Below are 21610 nucleotides of genomic sequence, written 5' to 3'. Positions count from 1 at the left end.
TGGAAAGCTAACATTGCAGTCAATCAGAACTGTGTAGTGATTTGTGGGGTAAGTAGAGGAATGAGCCTAGACTGCAGACACACAGCAAGGCATCCACGACAGATCACAGTGACATCAAAATGACATGCAGAATGAAATCATCACACAAACGCTTCCATTATGTATTTCCATCGGAACATCTGACACAAATAGGTAAGTTATGTGTGATGGTATCAATCATGCATGTACTGTCATTTTGCCTCCTTTCCACCCCTGCAGATGACCATGTTGGTAGGATAATTATCTTAGGCCTTTTGGCCGCATTAACATATTGTTAGCGTAGAAATGGGCTTCCAGAAACAGGGTACTCTGCACAACTTCTTTTTGCCAGGATGGGAAGGAACTAATAAATACATGACAGGAATGTGCCAATTCTGAAAAATCCCCTTTTCTACTGCTTTGACAGAGCAGTTTTCCAAACTTGAACATCTAAAGGAGTAGGTGCTGAATCAAAAGAGATTGGAGTTAGTTTTTATGTATGTATGTATGTATGTATGTATGTATGTATGTATAAAGAATCAGAGATATTATTTTCCCAGGAAATTTCAGAAACACCAGGATCTTTGCAGAGATACAGTTCTTTTTTCAGTAGTTCTAGTTCTACACTCTGGAATGGCCGTATATCCACACAGTAGACTGTTGCCTGAATATTGTGTAATATACAACTGAGTATATATTGGGGCCAGCTTAGAATGATGAAATCACTAAGCAGAAGATCTACTTATCAGCCAGAATCCAAGATTTGTTTTTCTACGACAATGCAGATATCATAGTTGTGATAGCCACTAAGTTAGATGGTTTTAAAGGGTCTTGGACAAATCCAAAAAGGATTTATCAAAGGCAGAATTCATGGAGGAGCAGGATAAAGAAGAGGATGCTCTTTATTTCAAACAGATATTTTAGAGTTCAGCAGTACGTTACATTGCTCATGTAGCAAACACCTGGATATTGTTTGGGGAAGTTTTTGTTACAGAAGGGATAGGCTTTCTAGCCCATTTCATATCTGTGTCCTTGAGAAGACGGCTGTTGGAGTCTCCCTTGGCAGAGTCTCTGTTTTGAGGATTGGTTGTGCTTTTCTTCCTCCTGTTCAAATGAATTGACAAGCCAAGCGATTGCAGTTCACCCCAAAGGCTGCTTTGCTAAGAATGTCTAATTACAGTTTCAGCAACACTTGCTGCGTGAATGCTCTAATTTGGAGCTAGGCCTTCACTAATAATTTTGCAAGAAAAGCATTTCATTAGAAGCTTTCACCTCCTTCCTTTCTCAACATTTCTAAATGTTGCATTTGGAACTTTGGGTGGGTTGGGGAACATTTCTTGTTTTTGATTTTAATCTTGTTGATGGTTCTTGATTTTTGTGGTTTTACTTTTGCCGTTTGAACTATTGCAAACCTGAGTATATGGAAGCAGGTGGTAAACAAGCCCCTTGTAATAAATGAATCTATAAATAATTTCCCTCTGAATTAGTTCACCTCCCTTCATTCCTTACAAGTAATCTCCCACAAAGCCTCTGCTTGACACTGCCATGCCAAGTTTTTCTTTACAAACTTGACCTGATCAAGATAGATAGAACAGGTTGTATAGCCACTAAGAGACAGAAATTAATCAGTGGTTAATTTTACAGAATAAAGTTAAGGAGTTGAATGAATAAAACTTTGGAAATTCTCACAGTTTTTGTCACGGCAAAAGGAGCAAGATTTATAATGAATCTGTCCAAATGTGGTCTGCATTTAACATTTAACAACCTACTCTGTAACAGTGATGCAGCAGAATGATCTCCCCACATTGTGTCTGTCTGGGCTAGGTTGTTAAAAAGAATGTTTGCATATATATACCAGTAGTTTTGCAGAGTGTTTTGTGAGGGAAATAATTAGAATGGAAATAAATAACCCATTCTGATGCTTGTTAGAGATGGGCTCTATGGCAGACATTTTCAGAATTTTATTTTGACCAGTTGATCTGGACAAGTCTTATTTCCTAATACCGAATACGGCTAGTGCCAACCTTCCAACTGTTTGCCTACATGTGCCTACTTTGATGGAGCTCAAGTAACTATCCAGGCTTATTAGAAAATGAGCTCAAAACAAGCATTGACATTTTTGAAAGGGCGTGTGTTTATTGTATAGACATATGCAGAAGCAATGAAAAGTGCTGACAAGCATTATGCAATGAAAAAAAAAATAGCTGAAGAATAGAGTAAAGCACTGCAGAAAAAAATGAGAGTTATCTGCGTGATTGGGAAAAATGTGAGTTCTGAGTAAAATGGAGGACAGTGGGACTGATGGCGTTAAGATAGGGAACTTTTAGTTTTGGTAGTGTTAAGAAAGTGGTGATGTACCAGTTTCAAATATTTTAATGCAGTGTTTCTCCACCTCAGCTTTAAGCTGTGTGGACTTCAACTACCCAAACCTGCTACAATAGAAGTGATAGAGAGGTGACCCTTCTCCTCAAGACTCATATCTAGGAGAACTACTGAAAAAGATATTTGTTTGAGGTTCTCTTTCAATAGTCATCCTTCCTGTCCTTTTTGTAAAGAAGCAAGCAGGACAGTTTGTAATGATTTCTCAGCCATAAATAAAATTAGGAATTTCTGGGAAAAAGTATCCTCATCCCCTCATTTCAAATTTGCTTGAAGAGCAAAGTGTTTTTGTAATAATGTCTGTAATAAAGTCGTCTTATTACAATATATATCCAGAGAGGGACAAGTGGAATCTTTCATTTCAAACCAACCATGAGCATTATGAATATAGTCAAATTCATTTGGCTGTGTGATGTTTCTGCACACTTGAAATACTTGATGACTGACATATTCTTGGACCTACTGAACTAATTTTTCATAATTTATTTTGATAATATATTAATGTAATTGGCAGACAATAAAGTTGAAAACATGTCAAAAAGTCTCACGGTTGCTGCAAGACCATCATCTATGTAATATTGGAGATGTGTGCTCTTCATTTTTCCATTGGAAATCTTCTGTTTCCCAAGATTACCTTGGGTGCTATATTTTGACAGATAGAGGCCCATTCAGTCCAAGCTATCATATCCAGCCCTAGGAACTACCCAAGAATATAAAAGAAATATGACAATTTTTAGGACATGCTTATTATTGTTTCTTTGTTCCAATCTTTCACTACATAGTTCATCAAACCTCTTTGATTCAACGCCCCATTTCATTGAGTGAAATAGTCCAACAAACCTTTCAGCATCTAAAACAGTTACTTTCCACAATGCTGTTCTATTCTACAGTATTCTGACTCTTCTCATAGTAGAAACAGATCCTTGCAAAATAATAATGTATGCAGTGTTCTTGATTCACACAATATTAATTTTACTGAACAACCTAGAACTTAGGACAAGGAATTAACTGGTGATAAAATATGTCTTTGAGACATGCAGGTTCTTGCTGAAAGGGTCAGTTCATCTAGTCATGGTGCACACCAACCACTGTAACCTTTGAATACTTCTACATGGCCTGTAAACTTAACCAATGGCAGGTTTGCTGGTCCTTTGTTTCTCTTTCAGTTTTGTCATTGCTGATATAATATTGGTAGAAATCATAAGAAACCATGACTGGACCCAAGAAAAACACTGTATTATATCTGGAAAACTCTTGAAACATACCTTGTGGGCCTACACAGTCCTGGTTGAACAACAGATGGATGCCTTTACTCTGGAGAAGATTAAAAACTTCCTGAACCATCCTTTGTATAGGGCTTAACACCTTACTCATACCAGAACGGACTGTTGATTCATAGCAGTTGGATACACTTGACTGCAGGGTTCATTAGAAATGAAGTACCAGCTCTGTGTCATGACAACTCAGCTATGGATTCTTCAGACTCTTTAAAACCCTTTGTTTCTCTCCTTGGCAGTGTTGGTAGACTTCCCTCAGTGAAGATATGTGACACTTCATAGGGGTTTGCCCACTACACTGGTGTGCCAATGATTTGCCTGGTAAATTTGCTTCATGTCTTTGGTTCTCAGTACTAATACATGCTGGACCCTGGAAAGCCATTGTAATAGCTTTCATTTCTGACTTATCTGTTCTGCCAAGGACAACACACCAACTTTTTAATGGTGAATTTGTTTTCTAAAATCTCCCACTTTTGTTCCTTGGCCAGTGCTACCAGTTTTCAGCTGTTCCTCAAACATCTGTTTCAGTTACATGGATTTTCCAAATACATAATGTTTGGTTGATGCTCTTGATTTATGGCCTGATTCTGGCAAAACAATTTGAAGTTTCTAGCAGCATATATCTCCTTTTATCTATAATTTATTCACTTCAATTTGATGGACTACGGAATGCAGAAATGCTACACAGTGTAATTATTATGGTTGTTTTTGGGTTTTTTTTACAATAACTCCTTGCATACATCAGTTCAACAAATCTTCTTGTATATCAGCTATATGCTTGGTCTTTCTCTTCAGTAACAATAGAGTTGAAGGAAATACAAAAAGTTATTTTGAGAATAACCGGAGTAGGGCATGTGAAATAAACTGCAAATTATAAAATACATCTGGGGTATAGATTCCAAAGCTGGGAATGGTTATCTATTAAAAAGTTCAGTCTCCTTCAAACTGAGTTCACCACCTGACAACTTCGGTACAGAAGTAGTTTGCTGTTGCCTTTTCCAGGAGATGTAGTTATAGATATGTATTTACTTCCCATTATGATTTTCTGGTGGACCTCCTCCCCAGTGGATGCTGCTGAGTGTGCAAAATGTTTCATGAGTGAACTGGACTCTGCAAGGAGTAACTGGTTTCAACAAGTCAGTGCCCCAAAGATGCACGTTTCAAGGGGTTTGATTCATGCACAGAATGAGACAGGTCTAATTTCTTCTGGGCAAGTGAGTGGGGGAAAACCCAAGGACATTGGTGGCCAAGGGGATGTGGAAGGAGGGTCCAGAAAGATCAGGGTGGGTAGTCCAATAGGATATGCTATTTGGGGACATTGGTGGCCAAAAGGAGGAAAAAAGAAGGAAAGATGCTTGGAAGATGGACCAGGTGGGCTGATAACATGTTGGGAGATAAGCAAGAGCTGAGGGGAGGGAGGGAAAGTGATGGAAAACTTGAGGAGGTGGAATATGATGCTCTGGAAAGTGGGTGAGGGGAAAGGGCTGGAAAGATGGGGTGCTGGTGGGCCAGTGGGATATGCCGTGCTGGGACTGGCAGAGAACAGGGTAGAGAGGGTCAGTATGCACCAACCTTGCACTGCTGATCCAATCCAGAGTTTAACCTGAAACTGGGAACAATAAGAGGGCTCCTGATTTCAATCGTATCCAATGTGGTTGCTTAAAACAGTTTGGCGGAACCTCTGGAACACAGTGATTTTATTCCAGGCTTGAAATTAAACATTCTTTTTTGTTCTATACAGGTACCTATTATAATTATATGGGATATGATATTGCATAACCATAATGCATCAAAAAGCATAATAAGGTTTAGATGGTTGGGTTTAAATGCCACTTCTAGTCAAGGACTTTTATTTTCCAGAACAATAGTTTACTATCAGATTTGATTCAGAACTGAAATTAAGCTCTTTTCTTTTTATTTAGAACAGTATTTATTTTCAGAAACTGCTTAAGTGTTCCATTCAAGAGTATTTCCCATCCCAAGCAGTATGCTATTTTTCAAATTCTCATTGTTCTACTACGTCAAAGTAGAAATCCAAACAAAGTATCAAAAAACTATAGTTCCTCACATTCTGTGGTAGGTTTAGAAAGCCACATGGAAAAGGTAACAGTGATGCCTTGTGAAAACACGTCCCTGTCACTTCTCAATGTCCTGTGATAGAATTCATGATATAAAAGGGGTACATAGGTACCATCAAACAAAGGTGGAAAGTTATAGGGAATTAAATTCCTGCTAAATGCTGATAAGTTCTTGCTCTAATCCACACAACCCAGTAAGATGTTATGTGGAATTATTTCATCAGGGTTGCTTTTCGTTTTACATCCAGCACTATTTCCCATTTCCTTTGAATAACAGTTTCTGTTAAATGGTAGGCAGACGATTTCCAGACAGTGAAATGGCTAAGAAATATTCTTTGGATGCCCAAAATTCAATCACTTTATTTTTTGCATTATAAGAGAAAAGCATGCAATAATTTGAAAAGCAATTGTTACAAAGTTCTGGAGAGCAAAACACATACAGTTTTCATTGAGTACCAATGGAAGTTTTGACAAGTACTTGCCACTTTGAAGATTTTCAAGGTTCAATTCAGGTTGGCTGGATATGCTTACATTAAAGCATGCAAATGTTTGAATGTTGAAAAGTTTTTTCTCCGCCTAGAGTAGCTGGTGAGCTCTCACACATTATTTAGATCTATTTCTTGGTTTGATATTCAAGAAAAATGTTCCCATAGTGTCAATCTCTGCTTCAGCCTCAGACACCAATGCCTTGTTTAGATCTATCCCTTTCAGGGCTTAAGAGACAGAATGCATGGTGTGGTGGTAGAGAAGTGAAATTAAATAGTTGCAGGTTGGGGGGGGTGTTAAATTTCTGATGCTGGTATATTGGCAGGAGAAGGAAGCAAAGCTATTAGAAGAATGTTGGGAATGACAGTCGTGGAAAGATGGAGGTGACCCACAGAAGAGCTGAGGTGACTCAGCAAGGGCGGGGGAGGAGGAAGAACTGGGGCATGGAAAAATAATAGAGGAGCAGGAGAAAGAGAGTGGACCAAGGATGTAGGGATGCTGTAGAGAGCAGTAAGTGGGGATAATGAGTTTATAAGGCAATCTATATAGAGGAGAAAAAAATAAAACAGGATTGTGTGTGTATATTTATTTATTTTATTTATATTTCAAATTTAAATACCACCCATCTCACAAGGAAGTGTGAGACATGTGTTGAGTTTGGTATGTGAGTGGGAACATTAGTTTGGAAGGAAATTATTCCAGGAGAGAAATAAAGTTGTAAGTTCGGAGAAAGAGAGGGCACTATGGGTTCATAGTCAGCCAGCTATAAGGTCATAGCTTGGTCTGAGTGAAGTTAATTTGTCTTGGAAATAGTACATTTAATTTTCTGTATCTGTCTTTTTATTAGATTCTTGAGTAACAACTATGATCAAGGGAACTTCTAAATTAATTTTGCTGGTAGTAGTTTTGTGACTGTTTCTTGATAGGATCAAATGTATCATAGGGTTAATCTACCATATTTACGTTAAGGTTTAGCTACTGTAATACACCTCATGTAGAAAGATGGGAAATTCTGTGAAATGGGATACTGATGGCACAATCACAAACAGTCCCTGCAAGAAGGAAAAAAATGGAAGAAATCAAAAGAAGCCAGTGTGAATCCATGCCAAGCTCACTAAAATGCAGAAGAGGAAAAAGGATATGTAAAGGAAATAGAAGGAAAGTAGCAAAACCAAATAAATAATTCAAGGTAGACTCCAGAAGCTGTAGGTACTCTGTCAGAAAAGCTAAAGCTCAGAATGAGCTGAGATTTGCCAGAGATGCAAAAATAACAAAAATATGTCCTTTGGGTATGTTGGAAATAAAAGGAAAGCCAAAGAGAGAATAGCGAAGTGGTCATGGGTGATGGTGAGAAATTCTGATTTTCTCTCAGAAGGAAAATGAAACTGTAGCTGATCATGGTAATGCCACTGGGGGAAGGAGGGTACTACAGCTTAGGACAGACAAGAAGAAGGCAAGAAGAATTTAGCTAATTTAAATTAATTCAAGTCTCCAGACCCAGATGGATGATATCCCAGGGCACTGAAGAAACAGAGATGATCACAGAATACTTTCAGCAATCTTTGAATACTTCTGGAGAACTGGTGAGGTCCTGGAAGAATGGCAGAGAGCGAATGTCATCCCCATCTTCAAAAAGGGAAATCAGGGGGAGACTGGCAACTACTTGGTATTGATCCTGGGCAAGTTCTTTGAACAGATTATCAAGCAGCAGATTTGTGAGTGCTTGGATAAGTATGCTAGAATTAACAGGAGCCAGCATGGATTTGTTGCCAACAAATTGTTGGAGGAAAATATTAAGTAGAGTGCCACAGGATTCTGTCCTTGGCCTCATTTCAACATTTTTATTAATGACTTGGATAAGGAAGTTGAGGGTACACTTAAAAAAGTTTGCAGATATCACAAAGTTGGAAGAGGTGGCTAATACTTTAGATGAAAGGAAGATTATTAAAAAAGGTCTGGATAGGATTGTACAGTAGGCTGAAGTAAATAGGATCAAATTTAACAGGAAGAAATGTGCAGTTCTGCCTCTGGGTAGAAAAAATGTAATACCCAAGTATAGGATGTGGGAGACCTGGCTTGGCAGCAATACATGTGAAAGAGATCTGGACAGCCTTGTTGACCATGCTAAATAAACATAAAAGGTTGAATGTTCTCTTGGGTATATCAACAGGAGCATAAGAGTCTAGATCACAGAAAGTAATTATTCCACTCTGCTCTGGTCAGACTTCATGTGGAGTCCATTCAAAAAGGATAGTGACAAGCTGGAGGAAGTTAGAGGAAGGCTACTGGGATGGTGCAGAGTCTGGAAACTAAGCCGTTTGAGGAACGATTAAAGGATCTGATATATCTAGCCTACAGACTGAGAGAGATAGAATAACCATCTTGAAATATCTGAAGGGGTGTCACACAGAAGAGGGAGGACATTTCTTCTCTATTATCCCAGTGGGCAGGAAAAGAATGTATGGATTAAACTATAACCAAGGAGGTTCAGCCTAGAGATCAGGAGGAACTTCCTGACTGTATGAACTGAATATGAATCAGTTGAGCAATATGACGTGGTTGTGAAAAAATGTAATTTTTAAGCTGCATTTATGAAGCAATTTCTTAGTTACAAGAAGTAGGAGTTGTATGTCAGTCAAGCATCTTCTGGCATACCAATCACAAATCTTGAAGTATAACATGGAAAATTATACTTTCAAGTTCAAAAAAAGGCATTAACCCATGGAAAACACAGTCTTTAAGCATAAAAGTTGAAAGAACTAACTCTCTGCTTCATCTGTAAAAGAAAAGAATGAGATGAGACAGGATAGCATTCTGGAGGACTGCTATAGAGGACAAAAACTTAGAATCATAGTGTTGAAAGAAATCTCAGAGGTTATTTTGTCCTACTTGGGTGGGTGGGCAATCTGTGTTGCCCCAAAGGGCAGGAATAGATCTGATAGGTTCAAGTTACATTCTGAGAAACTTCTTAATCGTAATAGCTAAGGTTGAAACCAATTAACTTGGGTAATGATGAGATTATTTATTATCTGGACTCTACATCATAGAAGCTAATCTGTAACAAGTGATTTGTAAATCTTATGACACAAAATCCCAGAGAATTACTCAATTTGATATGCATACTTTAATGACTGAATACCTAGAAGACCTACTTTTCAGCATTGAAAAGATAAATACATGGCCCAGCTACTGAAAAATAGAAGAAAATACTATGTTGGATGTACTCCCAGCTATAGTATATCATTAAAAAGTAAAGATGGATACATATCCTCTGCTTTATAGATAAATGAGGCAGGCTTGTCTATTAAAAATATGGGACACCCCCTAATACTTTGTTTGGCATGAAGGGGCAGAAGCAAGAAGGAAGAGGGAAGTGCTCTTGCTCCAGATCTGGTGAGATTTTAGAAATAGTCCACTATCTTGATGTCTGACAGTCCTAAGAAAGTAATGCAGACCAGTACAGTGTAAGATAACAAGAAACAGGATTAAATGTTGCACATTAATTTGAATTTTGTCATGGTTCTATTTTGGATGAATGTTCCAAATGCTGATAAACTCCACTTTATAACATACATACTTTTCCTGAGTGCATTTGAGTGCTTTATTTCAGAAAATAGCTATTTCCTCAATCTCCTTTATGGCACATCACCATCAATACCAAGATATTTCAGTAGTTGAACATGCAGAAATCTTAATACGCTTTAATAAGTAATAGCTGGCCTTTAACAGTGATGAAGGGCATGTAGGTGGAGTACAGACCAGATTAAGAATAGTAATTTTTCATTGCTTGCTGTAGACATTGAAACAATTGTGTTTTTTTTTTTAAGTCAAATCTTAATATAGCAGCACATATTTATTACAGAAAATCCTTTTATTAGCCAAAGAAAGATAGAAATGAATATAGAAATGTATTGTGTAAACAACCTTCGTGTGTAGAAATTGTATAATGTATGTGACTTATGGGTTTGTGTTCCAAAATCAACACTGCATTCTCTTTTCTGACAGGTATCGTTTATTTCTCTTCCTTATCTCCATAGTAATATGCTTTGTTGTGACCAAGTCCTTGCTGATGACCTGCTGTTTGCCCATCTTTCTAATGGGCATGAGGTACTACTTCAGTAGAAAAGTTATCCTCAGCTATCTTGAATGCGCCCTGAATACGGACATGTCTGATATTGAGCAATATTACATGAAATCCCCAGGTGAGTAATAAATCCATGAAGGAACTGAGCAACAACCCCTGCTTGTGAAATAGAATAATTTAATATCTGCCCTTGCATCCTAACAGATGAGGAATCTATACATTGTTTAGAATATAGCTCTTATTGGCTGCCTAAGGGGGCCTTTGTCTTTAAATGAAAACGCGAAACAGTGGAAAAATATTCTGCCATTTTTTAATGTTGCTACTTGGGTTTGCATGGAAGCATTGAAAGCTGAATCTCAGCAAATTCTTTGGGTTGCATTTTCGTTGTATTAAGCAGCTAATGCTACAGGCAATCCAGTTGATAGAACTTTACTTGGTTTTTCTGTTCAAACATCTTGTATGTCTTAATGTATGGTAGCATCAAAAAAAAAAAAAAGGAAGCAGCTCTGGGGAAAGATTTGAAGACTATTATTTGAGATATTTGGTACCTATACAAAAAATGAACAAACCAATTTCTACACAAAAAATATATGAATCCCGGATATGTGGAATATATATCTGGATAGCTAAAAGGGAAAGACTCTTTCCAGTTGAGTTCAATTCCTGGTGACTACGTGGGCACTATGTAGTTTTCTTGGCAAGAAGTGGTCCGTTATTGCCTTCTTTTGAGATCTTTAATCCAACTTCTAGATGCACCTAGAACTCTGAGGTTTGGGTCAGTTGCTAGTTGACTCCCACCTCAAGTACCAACCTTGTCTGGTCTGTCTTAGCATTTTCAAGACCAGCCAGATTGGAAACTGCAAAAATTCCTCTATTATAACGTGGATAAATTTGTACAACAGATATGCTACTCTGATTTATTGAGAGGGCTGTGTGTGTGTGTGTGTGTGTTTTCTTTTAAAAACCTTGCCAAAATAGAAAGCTTGGTACTTTAATACTGTCTTTTGTATTTGTTGTATTCTGCCTCAGAGTAAGAAATACTGTAAAAATTTTCTATGCAACCTGTGTGCGTATATGTATTAACAATTGCCCTTGTACTACATTTGTTAAGTGTTTTGTGTATCCCCAAAGTGTTCTACGAAGCACTTCTTTGTCTATATAGGGTTTCTCTTCTTTGAAAATGGTATAATGACCTTCAGTTTGAAATCTAGGAATATTGTTCAAGTGATTTATGAACCAAGATGTAAGATAACCACATTTTTATCTATTTAAGTAGAGATTAGCCAACAAAGTGTGTCTTTTAGTCTGACAGAAACCTACCCCAGCTTATGACATATGAGTTTATCATAACCATTTGAGGGGGGGCTTGTTTGAAGGAAGTATTGGAGGGGAGGAAAGCCACATTCCCAAGACTGGCACTGATTTGCTGACTGTATTTATCAGTGTCCAGTGAGGGAAGGGATTGCCTTACAAAGCAATTCCCTGCCCACAGGATGTCTTGAGATTTCCTCATCTGAAGATACAGAAAGAGGTTCTCCCGTGGTGGGGATGCCAAACCTCTGTTGTCCCTCCCAGCTTTCAAGAAACTTCTGTATCTCTTCAGATCAAGCGTTGGTTTAAAAAAAAAAAAAGGGTGTTGCATATTTGCAGAATCTACAACCCCCCTCTACTAGTGAGATGCCCCCAGAAGAGGAAGAAAATTATGCCACTCTCAAGCATCTTTTCCCTTCCCCCCATGAGCTTGGGGAAGAGGAAAGAATAAACTTTCTGCCATTTGGGTGGCTCTGACATCAGAGGAGCTTATCCCATTGGATAGGATTTCACAGCTTCCCTTTAAAGATTTCAGAGTGTGGATTTGCATTGATTTAGACAAATTGCAAGTCAAAGGGAGTTCCTTGCAGCAGTTCCTTGAAGTAGGACAAAATGAGGTGGATTCACTTTGGAGTGGCTGTTGCCTTAATGGGGATTATAATGAGACTTTTTGGAATACTGTAAAAGGGTTTCATTTAAAAGAAATGTTTACAAGATTCCTCATATCGTTTAAGTCATTTTTGCTTAATATGGTGAGTGGTGGTGGTAATAACTTTAAATAAGCATACAAAGCAATTTAAAAAAATAAATTATGTTCATTGCTATCTAGGAAAGAAATCATATCAAAATGGAATTCAAGCTTTCACTGCCAATGTAGTCAGTTTCTCCAGAAAATACTTCTTTTTTTTCATAATTCCGTAATGCCTTTACACAAATAAAAACATTGCTTTTCTAAAAAGCACAATTTATAGATCTACGGGTTGGAAATTTCATATTTAAAATTGGTTTACACACTTTTCAGATCAAGCCAATGGTTTGGATCACAAAAGGGGAGACAATATATTAGGAATCAGTAGAATGCACACTGTTTTTACACAGTCCAGATCTTTTATGCCAGTTACTGAATGTTTCATACTTGTTGTTTAATTGATCAGGTGTTCTGAGGCTAAGATTTTAGGATCCTCCTCTGTTCTCTCTATTACTATGCTTGTATTATTTGTTTTACTGATTCAGATAAATATTTCTACATTCCAGCTATTGGAAAGCTATTGATTGATACATACAAGAGATATATTTGAATGTGGGAGATCTCTGTTCAGTTTATGAAGGTTTACAAAGATAAAGATTGGTTTGCATGTGTAATTTCAAATTCTTGTACTAGCTAGCAAAATCAATCAAGTCAAGTTAGAAGTAGCTATTTACTCACTACTAGCTTGGCTCTGAGAAGTAGTCAGTGCTTTGAGAGGGTGTTCACATCTCCTCTAAAAGAAGCAATGGTATGTCCCCTGCTCAAGAAGCCTTCACTCAATCTGATTATTTTGGATAACTTTAGATTAGTTTCTAAACTCCCTTTTTGGGGGAAAGTGGTACAGAAAGTAGTGGAATGCAACTCTCAGAGAAGCAGATTATCAGGACCCATGGCAGCTGGTTTCAGGCTGAAGTTCAGCATGGAAACTGTTTGGTCACACTTGTAGAAGCCCTTTGGAGAGACTGGGACCAGAACATAACAACCCCTCTGGTCCTCCTTGACCTCTCAGTGGCTTTCAGTGCCATTAACCATGGTATTCTTCTGGACCAGTTCAGCAGGAGTGGAGTGGGGAGCACTGTTCTTTGACACTTTTCCTTTTTCTAAGGGGTCAGTTCCAGTCAGTGGTGGTTGGGAACAAGAGATCTGCCCAGAGACCTCGACTTGGTGCTGCTGTACTTTCCCAACTTCTTTTTAACATCTGCAGGAAACTAGTGGGGAAGACATCCATTGGCATGGGATCCAGTGGGATCCATATGCTGGTGGTAGCTAGCTATAATCTCAGCACCAGGCCAAACAGATGGTAAAGTAAAAGTGCTGATCCAGTGTCTGGGGGCTGTCAGGGTCTGGGTGAGGAGGAACAGATTCAGAGTGAATTCCTCCAAGATGGAGTGGCTTTGGTCTGTAGACCAAATGATTCCAGGGAAATGCCACCTTTGATTCTGAAAGGGGTTTTACTACTCCTGCTCCAAAATGGAACACAGTTTGGGATCCTCCTGGAAGACAGCTGCTAATTAATCAGCAGGTGACAGCTGTGTCTGGAGGGCTTTTGCACAATTACATCTTATGCTCCAACTGCTGCCATTCCTGGATCAGAAGGTCCTACTCAGTCACTCATTCCTTACTCACCCTCCACTTGGATTAACTGTTAATGTACTGTACATGGAGCTGCGCTTGGAAAGCATTTAGCAGCTTCATCTGGTACAAAATGTGGCAGCCTGGGCAGTAATGGGTGTATCCTGACATACTCAGGTGACCCCAGTGCTTCAGGAGCTGCGTTGGTTGCCACAGCTTCTGGGTACTATTTAAGGTGGTGGTTGTCACTTTTAAGATTCTGGACTTGGTTATCTGTGGTACTGCTTCTCCTATATTCATTCACCCATCCAATCAGATTGAACAGGATCAATTCCCCCCAGGACCTATCTATCGAAGAATGCCATCTGACAGGACATTAGGAAATGGGCATTTTTTGTCATTGCCCCTATGCTTTGCAACTCCCTCCCTGCAGAGGTTCAGTCCACTCTTTACCTTCAGAGTTTCAGGAGAGCAGTTAAGACATAGCCCAGGATGAAGGCATGCTGTGAATGTCGGGATGTGCTAGTTACACATGACTTGGTATATTTGTCCCTTAAGATCATGTTGGGATTTTTTATTATTCCTTTGGGATGGGTTTATTTATTTATTGGAGAAGTTCTTTTTATGATATTTTTGAGGGTTGGCTGTACACAGCCTTCATACAAATTCAGTAAATAAATAATAACAATACTACTGTTACTGTCCTTTATGGGTCTGGCCTAATTGGTAAAATAACTAATGCTAATTTTTGGTTTTGAGCTTATTCTGTTTTTAAGAAGTTAAACTGAGTTAATGGTCACGATCAAGTAAAAGGAGGACCAAGTTCTGTCAAATGACCAAGCCCACCCTCCTCCTTTACAAGTCTGCCTAACCTACTTTTTGGAAGTGTTTTGTAAACTAGTTGGGATGCAAAACCAGGATAATCCTGAGAAAGCTGGGATGAATGGTAAGCCTGTGTTTGTAGAATAAGGAATTCATTTCTGCTTGGGAAGAGTCCTGCTACAGCCAGTACCCTTCGGGTAGGAGGAGATATTTTGAAGATCAAGTGCAGATAGAAAGAAAGCTGCTTTAAAGAACAACTTATTTAAATTATTTTGGAAATGAGGACAACTGAGTACTGAGTATTGAAAGTTTTTAGTTTAGTTTCATTAGAGAGGTTGTGTTTTTAATTGCAAATAATACATTTATTGGGGCATGATGGGAGAGAGGAAACCTTACTTATTTGAAAGACTTGCTTTTCATACTTGGTTGTGTGTGTGTGGGGGGTAGAGATAAGACTCAAGACTCACCAAATGTATTTACAAGAAAAGTCAGTTGGGAACCTACAAAACAATACCTGAGAGCATTCTAGCAAGAAAATAAAAGCAGGTTTTCAGCAAAAAAACAAAAAACAAAACTTGTTTCTGAGTCCTTGTGAATCTTGAAGAGGGTTGGTCTTAATAGTAGAACGCTGCCTGTTAAATAGGTTCTAATACTGCTTCTCTTTGACTACAAAAAATTATGTATGTATAAGGCAATATTTTTTTATTTTATTATGTTAAAGAAAACATATAAATAAGCAAGCAAAAAGATAAATCAATAAAATGCAAATGAATAAACAAGGGATTTACTAATATAATTGAGATTATAGTTTTCCAGTATATCTCTAGTTAATTGTGAAAAATATTCTGTTATAAGATCTAGAGAGTGCTTTGGGTGAATCACTGTAAGTACAGCACCATCTGCATATAATTTTAATCGGAGCCCTTGATTTGATAGTTCGATTCCTGAAATTCTGCTATCTTGTATCTTTTTTGCTAGTGGTTGTAATACCAGTAGACATAAAGGAGAGAGGTGACAATCTTGTCTTGTTCCCTTCATTATGCTGCATTTTTGTGATAATTTATATAATCTGAAAAGAAACCAGATGCTTCCTCTGCGTCTAAGACAATAATGTTTGCATTCAAAATGTTGTTCAGGCTGTTCAGGGTGTATCAATTCAGTTTGGAGGCCAATTAGCCTTTTAGTATTAGTATTGCAGTAAAGAGTTTATTTTCCACATTAAATAACAAGGTCTGCATTTCTCCAGATGAATCAGGTCATTTCTCTCTTTATAAGTCAAATCAAAACTTCCTTCCATGGGTAGGTAGAAGTGCTTGGCATTGCTGAATCCTATTTATTACTGTGTTAATAGTTCGATCAGAATTCCCTGAAAAATCTTACAATACATTGCATATATTCTGATCCTGTTTATTCACTTTCCATTTTTTATCTCTTCTTTTGTTTCCTCTTCAGCAATTGATTTATTGAGAGTTTCCTTCTGTTGTTCCGTGATTTTTTTAAAGATGGATTATATCTAGTTATTCTTTAATCTATTCTAAAATAAGTATCTTTTTATTGATCTGGGACAATGATTTGATTTGAATATCTTTTTACTATATAATCTGGAATAATATTGATTCATTACCTCCTCCATTGTTTCAACATATCTGTTGCCATCCCAAATGAAAGTAATAATTCTTTTCCCTTGTTTCTTTCATAGTTGATAAAGCTATCAGTTTATGCCATTTATTGCCTTTCTCAAAATATTTTTGTTTAATAAAGTATTTTTGTTCATCTGCTTATAGGTGTCATTTATTTCCATCATCATCATCATCATCATCATTTATTGGATTTCTCTCCCACCCATCTCCCCTACACTAACCCCAGTTCTTTACAAATAACTTTTATCTTTTCTTCTAAATCCAAAAGTGGATTCTGCTTTGAAGCAACTCTAGTTGCTTCAATCCGTTCATCAGTATGTTTTAATATCACTTTCATTTTATTTGATGCTAAAGAAGTAAGTAGTCCTCTCATAAACACTGTTTCAATCTGAAGATTCCTCTGTGTTGTTGTTATTAGGTTGTGATCTACATCAGTGAAAAGTGCAACTGATGTAGCACACAACCTAATAATAATTAACAACGAACTGGAAATCCAACATTTCAATCCATGAATAAGCCTTATGAACAGAATAATAATAAGTATGTTCCTTTTCTGAAGGGTAGTTATGTCTCTATGTGTCAGAGAGAATAATGACATGTAATCTGAAACATTTTTTGGGAATTTTATTAAAAGTCCTTATCAATAATCAAGAATTTGTAATTATACGGGTATCATTGTATTGAAATAACATAATGTATCAAGATTTATAGTAACACAATAAAAAGGGAAAAAACTGTAAAAATAATCCAGATTTGTCTATATTTAAGAAAAAAAGCCCATTTATATCTCTGAGAATTAGAACATTTCCGTCTGCAATTTCAAGAAGTGATTAGGACAAAATAGAGTTTTTTTTTTCATTTAGAGCATCGTTTTCCCTTGTTCAGTCTGAAGTTGCATAATATCTTGACATTGTTTTTCCAAAGTCCAAGATAACTTTCTGGCCTATATGGCTATTCCATTCTTCTTCAAGGCTATGTATTTTATATTCTAGAAGATAGACATTGTCTTTTTTAATGTGAATCTCTTGAAGACATGATATATGCATTTTCCTTTTTTAATTTCAAGAAACTATTTTTTCTTTTTGGATGACCATTAAGTCTTAATATTGGTTGAAAATATTTTATATGATCTGTGATTCCTGTTTTTAGATTAATTTATGAAGAAAGAGCAGCTCTCAATTCAGTTTTTGATCTTCTGTATGGTTTGAGAATTTTTTAACCTGTTCTGTGACTTTTAATGAGTCAGGCGTTTCATGAGAGTCCCCTGGCAGATGTAAGAATGCTTTGCTGCCATTCAGGAAGACCTCTGGATGAAGTGGAATAGCCCACCTGTACCTGATCATCTTTTCTTTGAGAACAGATATCAGAAATATCAGATCTCTTTCCAAGCATGTCTGAGGAGACATCTGGAAAAATCTCAATTTATCTCCAAGTTTTAAGAGATTAGCACTGTTCTTCTATTCCAATAAATCTGTAATTTCTTTCTCATGATGTTCTGTTTTACTTGTCAATTCATCATATTCATCATTATTTATCATTGCTGTCAATTTTAAAAGAATCAAATTGTTTTTCTAGATCTTAGAAAACAACTTTTCATTGTTCCTTACATTAGCATTAATCCAGGTTATGATGTTGGCAAATTACATATTTCCAGGTCTTATGAAAATGATACCCAGTACAGAGGTGGCTTTAGTTAAGAAATCTGAATAAATTCAGAATAATAGATTCACTGTTTTCAATAATAAATTGATTCTTCAAATTTCAAAAGATGTTTTGGTTCCACTTCCTTGCAGTATTATTTTTTTGACATTTTGCTCATACCTTCTCCAAGTAACAGGAAACATAAAGAATTTGTAGCATTGCTGTTTTATTAAATATTTGTAAATGTTCCTGCAGATAAATGCATATCTTACCTTAAATTTAGACAAGTATTTAAAATAGTAATAACTATCTGTCAAAGGAGCTGGTTGAAGAAATATATTTTATATATTAAAAACTCTGGAAAATATCTTACTTTTTTGATCCAGAATTGCAGTAATTCCCCACTGCCCTACAATTATAGTCCATCACATAATCACAATTTGGACTGTGTGATTTGTTGAGGCTGAAATCATCTACCAGATTTAGAAACTTCAGGCAAAAATTAAGTCAAATCAGCTTTTTCTTTATTAAAAGGCAGTTGCTTGAGCTCATCACTAACATGCACATATGAACATATGTACATATCAACTTCTAAAGCTAAGCTGGCCAAGCAAAATATAGGATGCTGGGAAGATCTGAGGCATTTGTTGACAAAGGTATATTTTCCAAATCCTTTTTGTTCCACCCTTCTTATACAGTAAAAGCTCTTCTTTCCCCTCCAAAAGAAGGAAGAATTGCTTTCATTTTCCACATGTCCAGAAGAGGGAAGCTATTTGGCTCCTTCTTACTCTCAGGTGTTAGGATGGAGGTGATAGGACCTCTACTGGTTGGAATCTTGTCCAAATGAAAAATGGCTTGCTAATTTTCACATACCCATATCTACTTGCTAGCTGAAATTTAGCTTGTTTGGCTATCTAACTATTATGTCAGTCACACCATGAGCCATTATTTCTGGAAAATTTGGGTGCATGAATCTTGGGGCTTATTCACACTGCCTGGTGCTCTTCTAAAATGTGGACTTGGGAAAGATGCTGTAGAAGATCTGGTTATTGGCAGAACAATTGGACCTCCTAAAAGTTGCACCAGTTCATATTTACATTAGGACACTTCAACTCTGAAACAAACTTCAGATGTTTCTTGAGGGACAGACTATTTCGTGTCCAGAAATCCACAGACAGTTGTATTTTCAGGCCTGCGTACAGGATCTCGGCCTGAAGTTAAATGCAAAAGTATGTGATACTCTGTGTGTTAGATATGTAAAGGAGAAGGCGGGTGAGACACCAGTGAGGGAAACGGTGGTATTTGGACAACTGCTTGCAGAAGACAGAACTCCAACAGATATGCTTAGGTGGTAGTGAGATTTGTTTGAGGGGGCATTTGGCTGTTTTAAACCTTTCTTATATCCATGTTTGCAAGTGCTTTATTTGCTGGAGGGCAGGTAGAAATATAAAGGCTTGGAGCTTCAGGAGGAGCTTGGCAAGGTGGCGGATGCAGTGTTGTGATGCAAGTCTGCCCTTTCTATCCATGCATGCATTCAAAAGGGACAGGACTTGCACCACTGCGGTGCATCACCCATCTTGCCTTTTTCAATCCCTTCCCTGTGGTCCCCACTAAAAGGGACTCTTTCCTCCAAAGCAGGAGAGGAGGGCTGACAGTGGAATGCTGTGGAGGTTGCTCTGGGATGATGGGAGGTTTAATCCCAAAAATCTAGAGGGCATTGGCTGAGACAAGGTTTGGCTAGAGTGGTGTTTCTCAACCTTGGGAAGTTGAAGTCCACATATCTTAAACTCCCCAAGGTTGAGAAATACTGGGCTAGAGTGTTAAATTAAAACCAGGGACCCTGGATTCAGATGGCAGAGTTAACCTGCTTCAAAAGCCAAGTTTGCAGAGTTTACCCATTGGGTTTTGTTCAATAAATCTGAATTTCTGAGTTAGCATACTAAACTTCATAAACTAATTTCACAGGCTACTTTCATACACCAATTGTAATTCACTATATTTCAAGAAAACAGCCTTTCTTTCTCCCATCTCATCTATCTTTGTGGATGGTTATATAACTGCTTTTGGAAGACAGAATAGTTGGGAGTGGAGAAAAAGAAACCCTTATGCCTTACTTTTATTGGGAAGAATATCAAATATCTTCAAAAGTAAAATACTATAATGGGGGGGGGGCTGCTTTGGAACAACAAAAGTACAGTCATGGAGAACTCATTTTGATTCAAAAAGGCTATGCGGATAAAGCCTCTAGAGCTGCATAAACCCAAATCTGAAAATAAAATTCCATGATGCTACATGTGCAGAGACACAAAGCACAGGGTCAGAGAGCTCACAGGCTTTGCCATCTTATTATGATTTGTTTGAATGTCCTGTGAAAATTCCCACTGTGACTTTGAAATGCACACAAATGCTTTGTAAAATCAGTTGCAAGAAGATCTGGGGACGGAACAAACCTTTGTAAGCAGAGGGCTTTTTGTTTTTGTGTTTCTTACTTCCTTGGAAAATAGATTGAATGGCCTGAGAGCAAACTCTGTTTGCAGAACATGGAGAAGGTGGTTTCGTTTTTGTTTTTTAAGCTGCAAACTTGGAACTCTTTAAAAAGTTAATTTCTAGTCCACTGAGGTCCCTTGTTCTTTCACAGTGCTGTAATTAAAAAAGTAGCAGCCGTAGAAGAGAAGGAACAAGTACTCATTCATAACACAATGCTTCACACACGCTGAGTTGCTCCATAGCTCTGGCCATCTTCCACAGGGAGGAAGCGGGGAGGAGAAAAGAGAAAAAAGTATGAAAAGAAACGTTGGAGTGAAGGCTGCGGTGATGGACAGAGCCAAAATCTGCAAGATGGTGGGTGCAGCCTCATGATGGAAGCTCCACACCTTTTGTACGTGTGTGTGGAGTGCAAAAGGGCTGGGGCTTATTGTGATGCAGTGCCCGCCATCTTGTAGATTTTGACATACCACCACCAGATACCTCTGTAGCAGACAGACTACAGAGGTAGGAAGGAAAAAAATACAGAATACACTGCCATAAGAAGACAGAGCAGTGGGATGTTGCACTGAGTGTGTGTGTGTGTGTGTGTGTGTTTCCACCTTCATTTTCCTCCATTCTTTGGGGTTCCTCCAACAGCCATCAGAATGGAAGGATGGTGGAAGCAGAACATTTGCACCAAAAATTCTGAGGCCAGAAGGGACTTTTCTTCTAAATGTTCTTCCAAGATTGCTTGCTTTCCCTCCCCAATCTAGCACCCTCAAGCAAATAGTGCTTTCCCAAAGTTTTTGGGAAGGGCTACAAATGTGAATTTGCCCTCAAAACCAAAAGCATTTGGCATCATTCTAGTGCTCAGCCAACATTGTGTGTGTGTTCCAAGTTTTATGAAGCTGAGATTTTAGTAGCCCTAGAATATTGAGCAAAATAATGATACCTCTCAATATTTTGTAGTTAGTCATTCCTGAAATAGGACCAACCTAAAGCCACATATTTCAGTGAGGGGATGGGTGGGAAAAAAATCTAAGGTGTGAAGTTTTAATTATGAAACTACTTATGATAATACAGTGAGA

The 21610-nt window shown here is 37.7% G+C and overlaps 1 protein-coding gene across 3 annotated transcripts in view; it reads left to right on the top strand.

The window, feature by feature from the left end:
* Positions 1-21610, top strand: part of ASPNAT (aspartate N-acetyltransferase) — a 56679-nt gene that overhangs the window by 2628 nt on the left and 32441 nt on the right. For 2 of the 3 annotated variants that reach the window (XM_088139424.1, XM_007428315.4), the window contains one exon: positions 10276-10440. The exons of the other annotated variant lie outside the window; for it this stretch is intronic. In XM_088139424.1, the coding sequence (XP_087995550.1) occupies positions 10276-10440 (165 nt within the window). The remainder of the gene's footprint in view (positions 1-10275; positions 10441-21610) is intronic. 3 annotated transcript variants of the gene reach the window in all.

Source organism: Python bivittatus, unplaced genomic scaffold (assembly GCF_059951505.1).
Source record: "Python bivittatus isolate LINGU-HERP-01145 unplaced genomic scaffold, Pbiv_v1 ctg000210_np1212, whole genome shotgun sequence".
Lineage (NCBI taxonomy): Eukaryota > Metazoa > Chordata > Lepidosauria > Squamata > Pythonidae > Python > Python bivittatus.
This window is presented reverse-complemented; position numbering and strand designations above follow the sequence as displayed.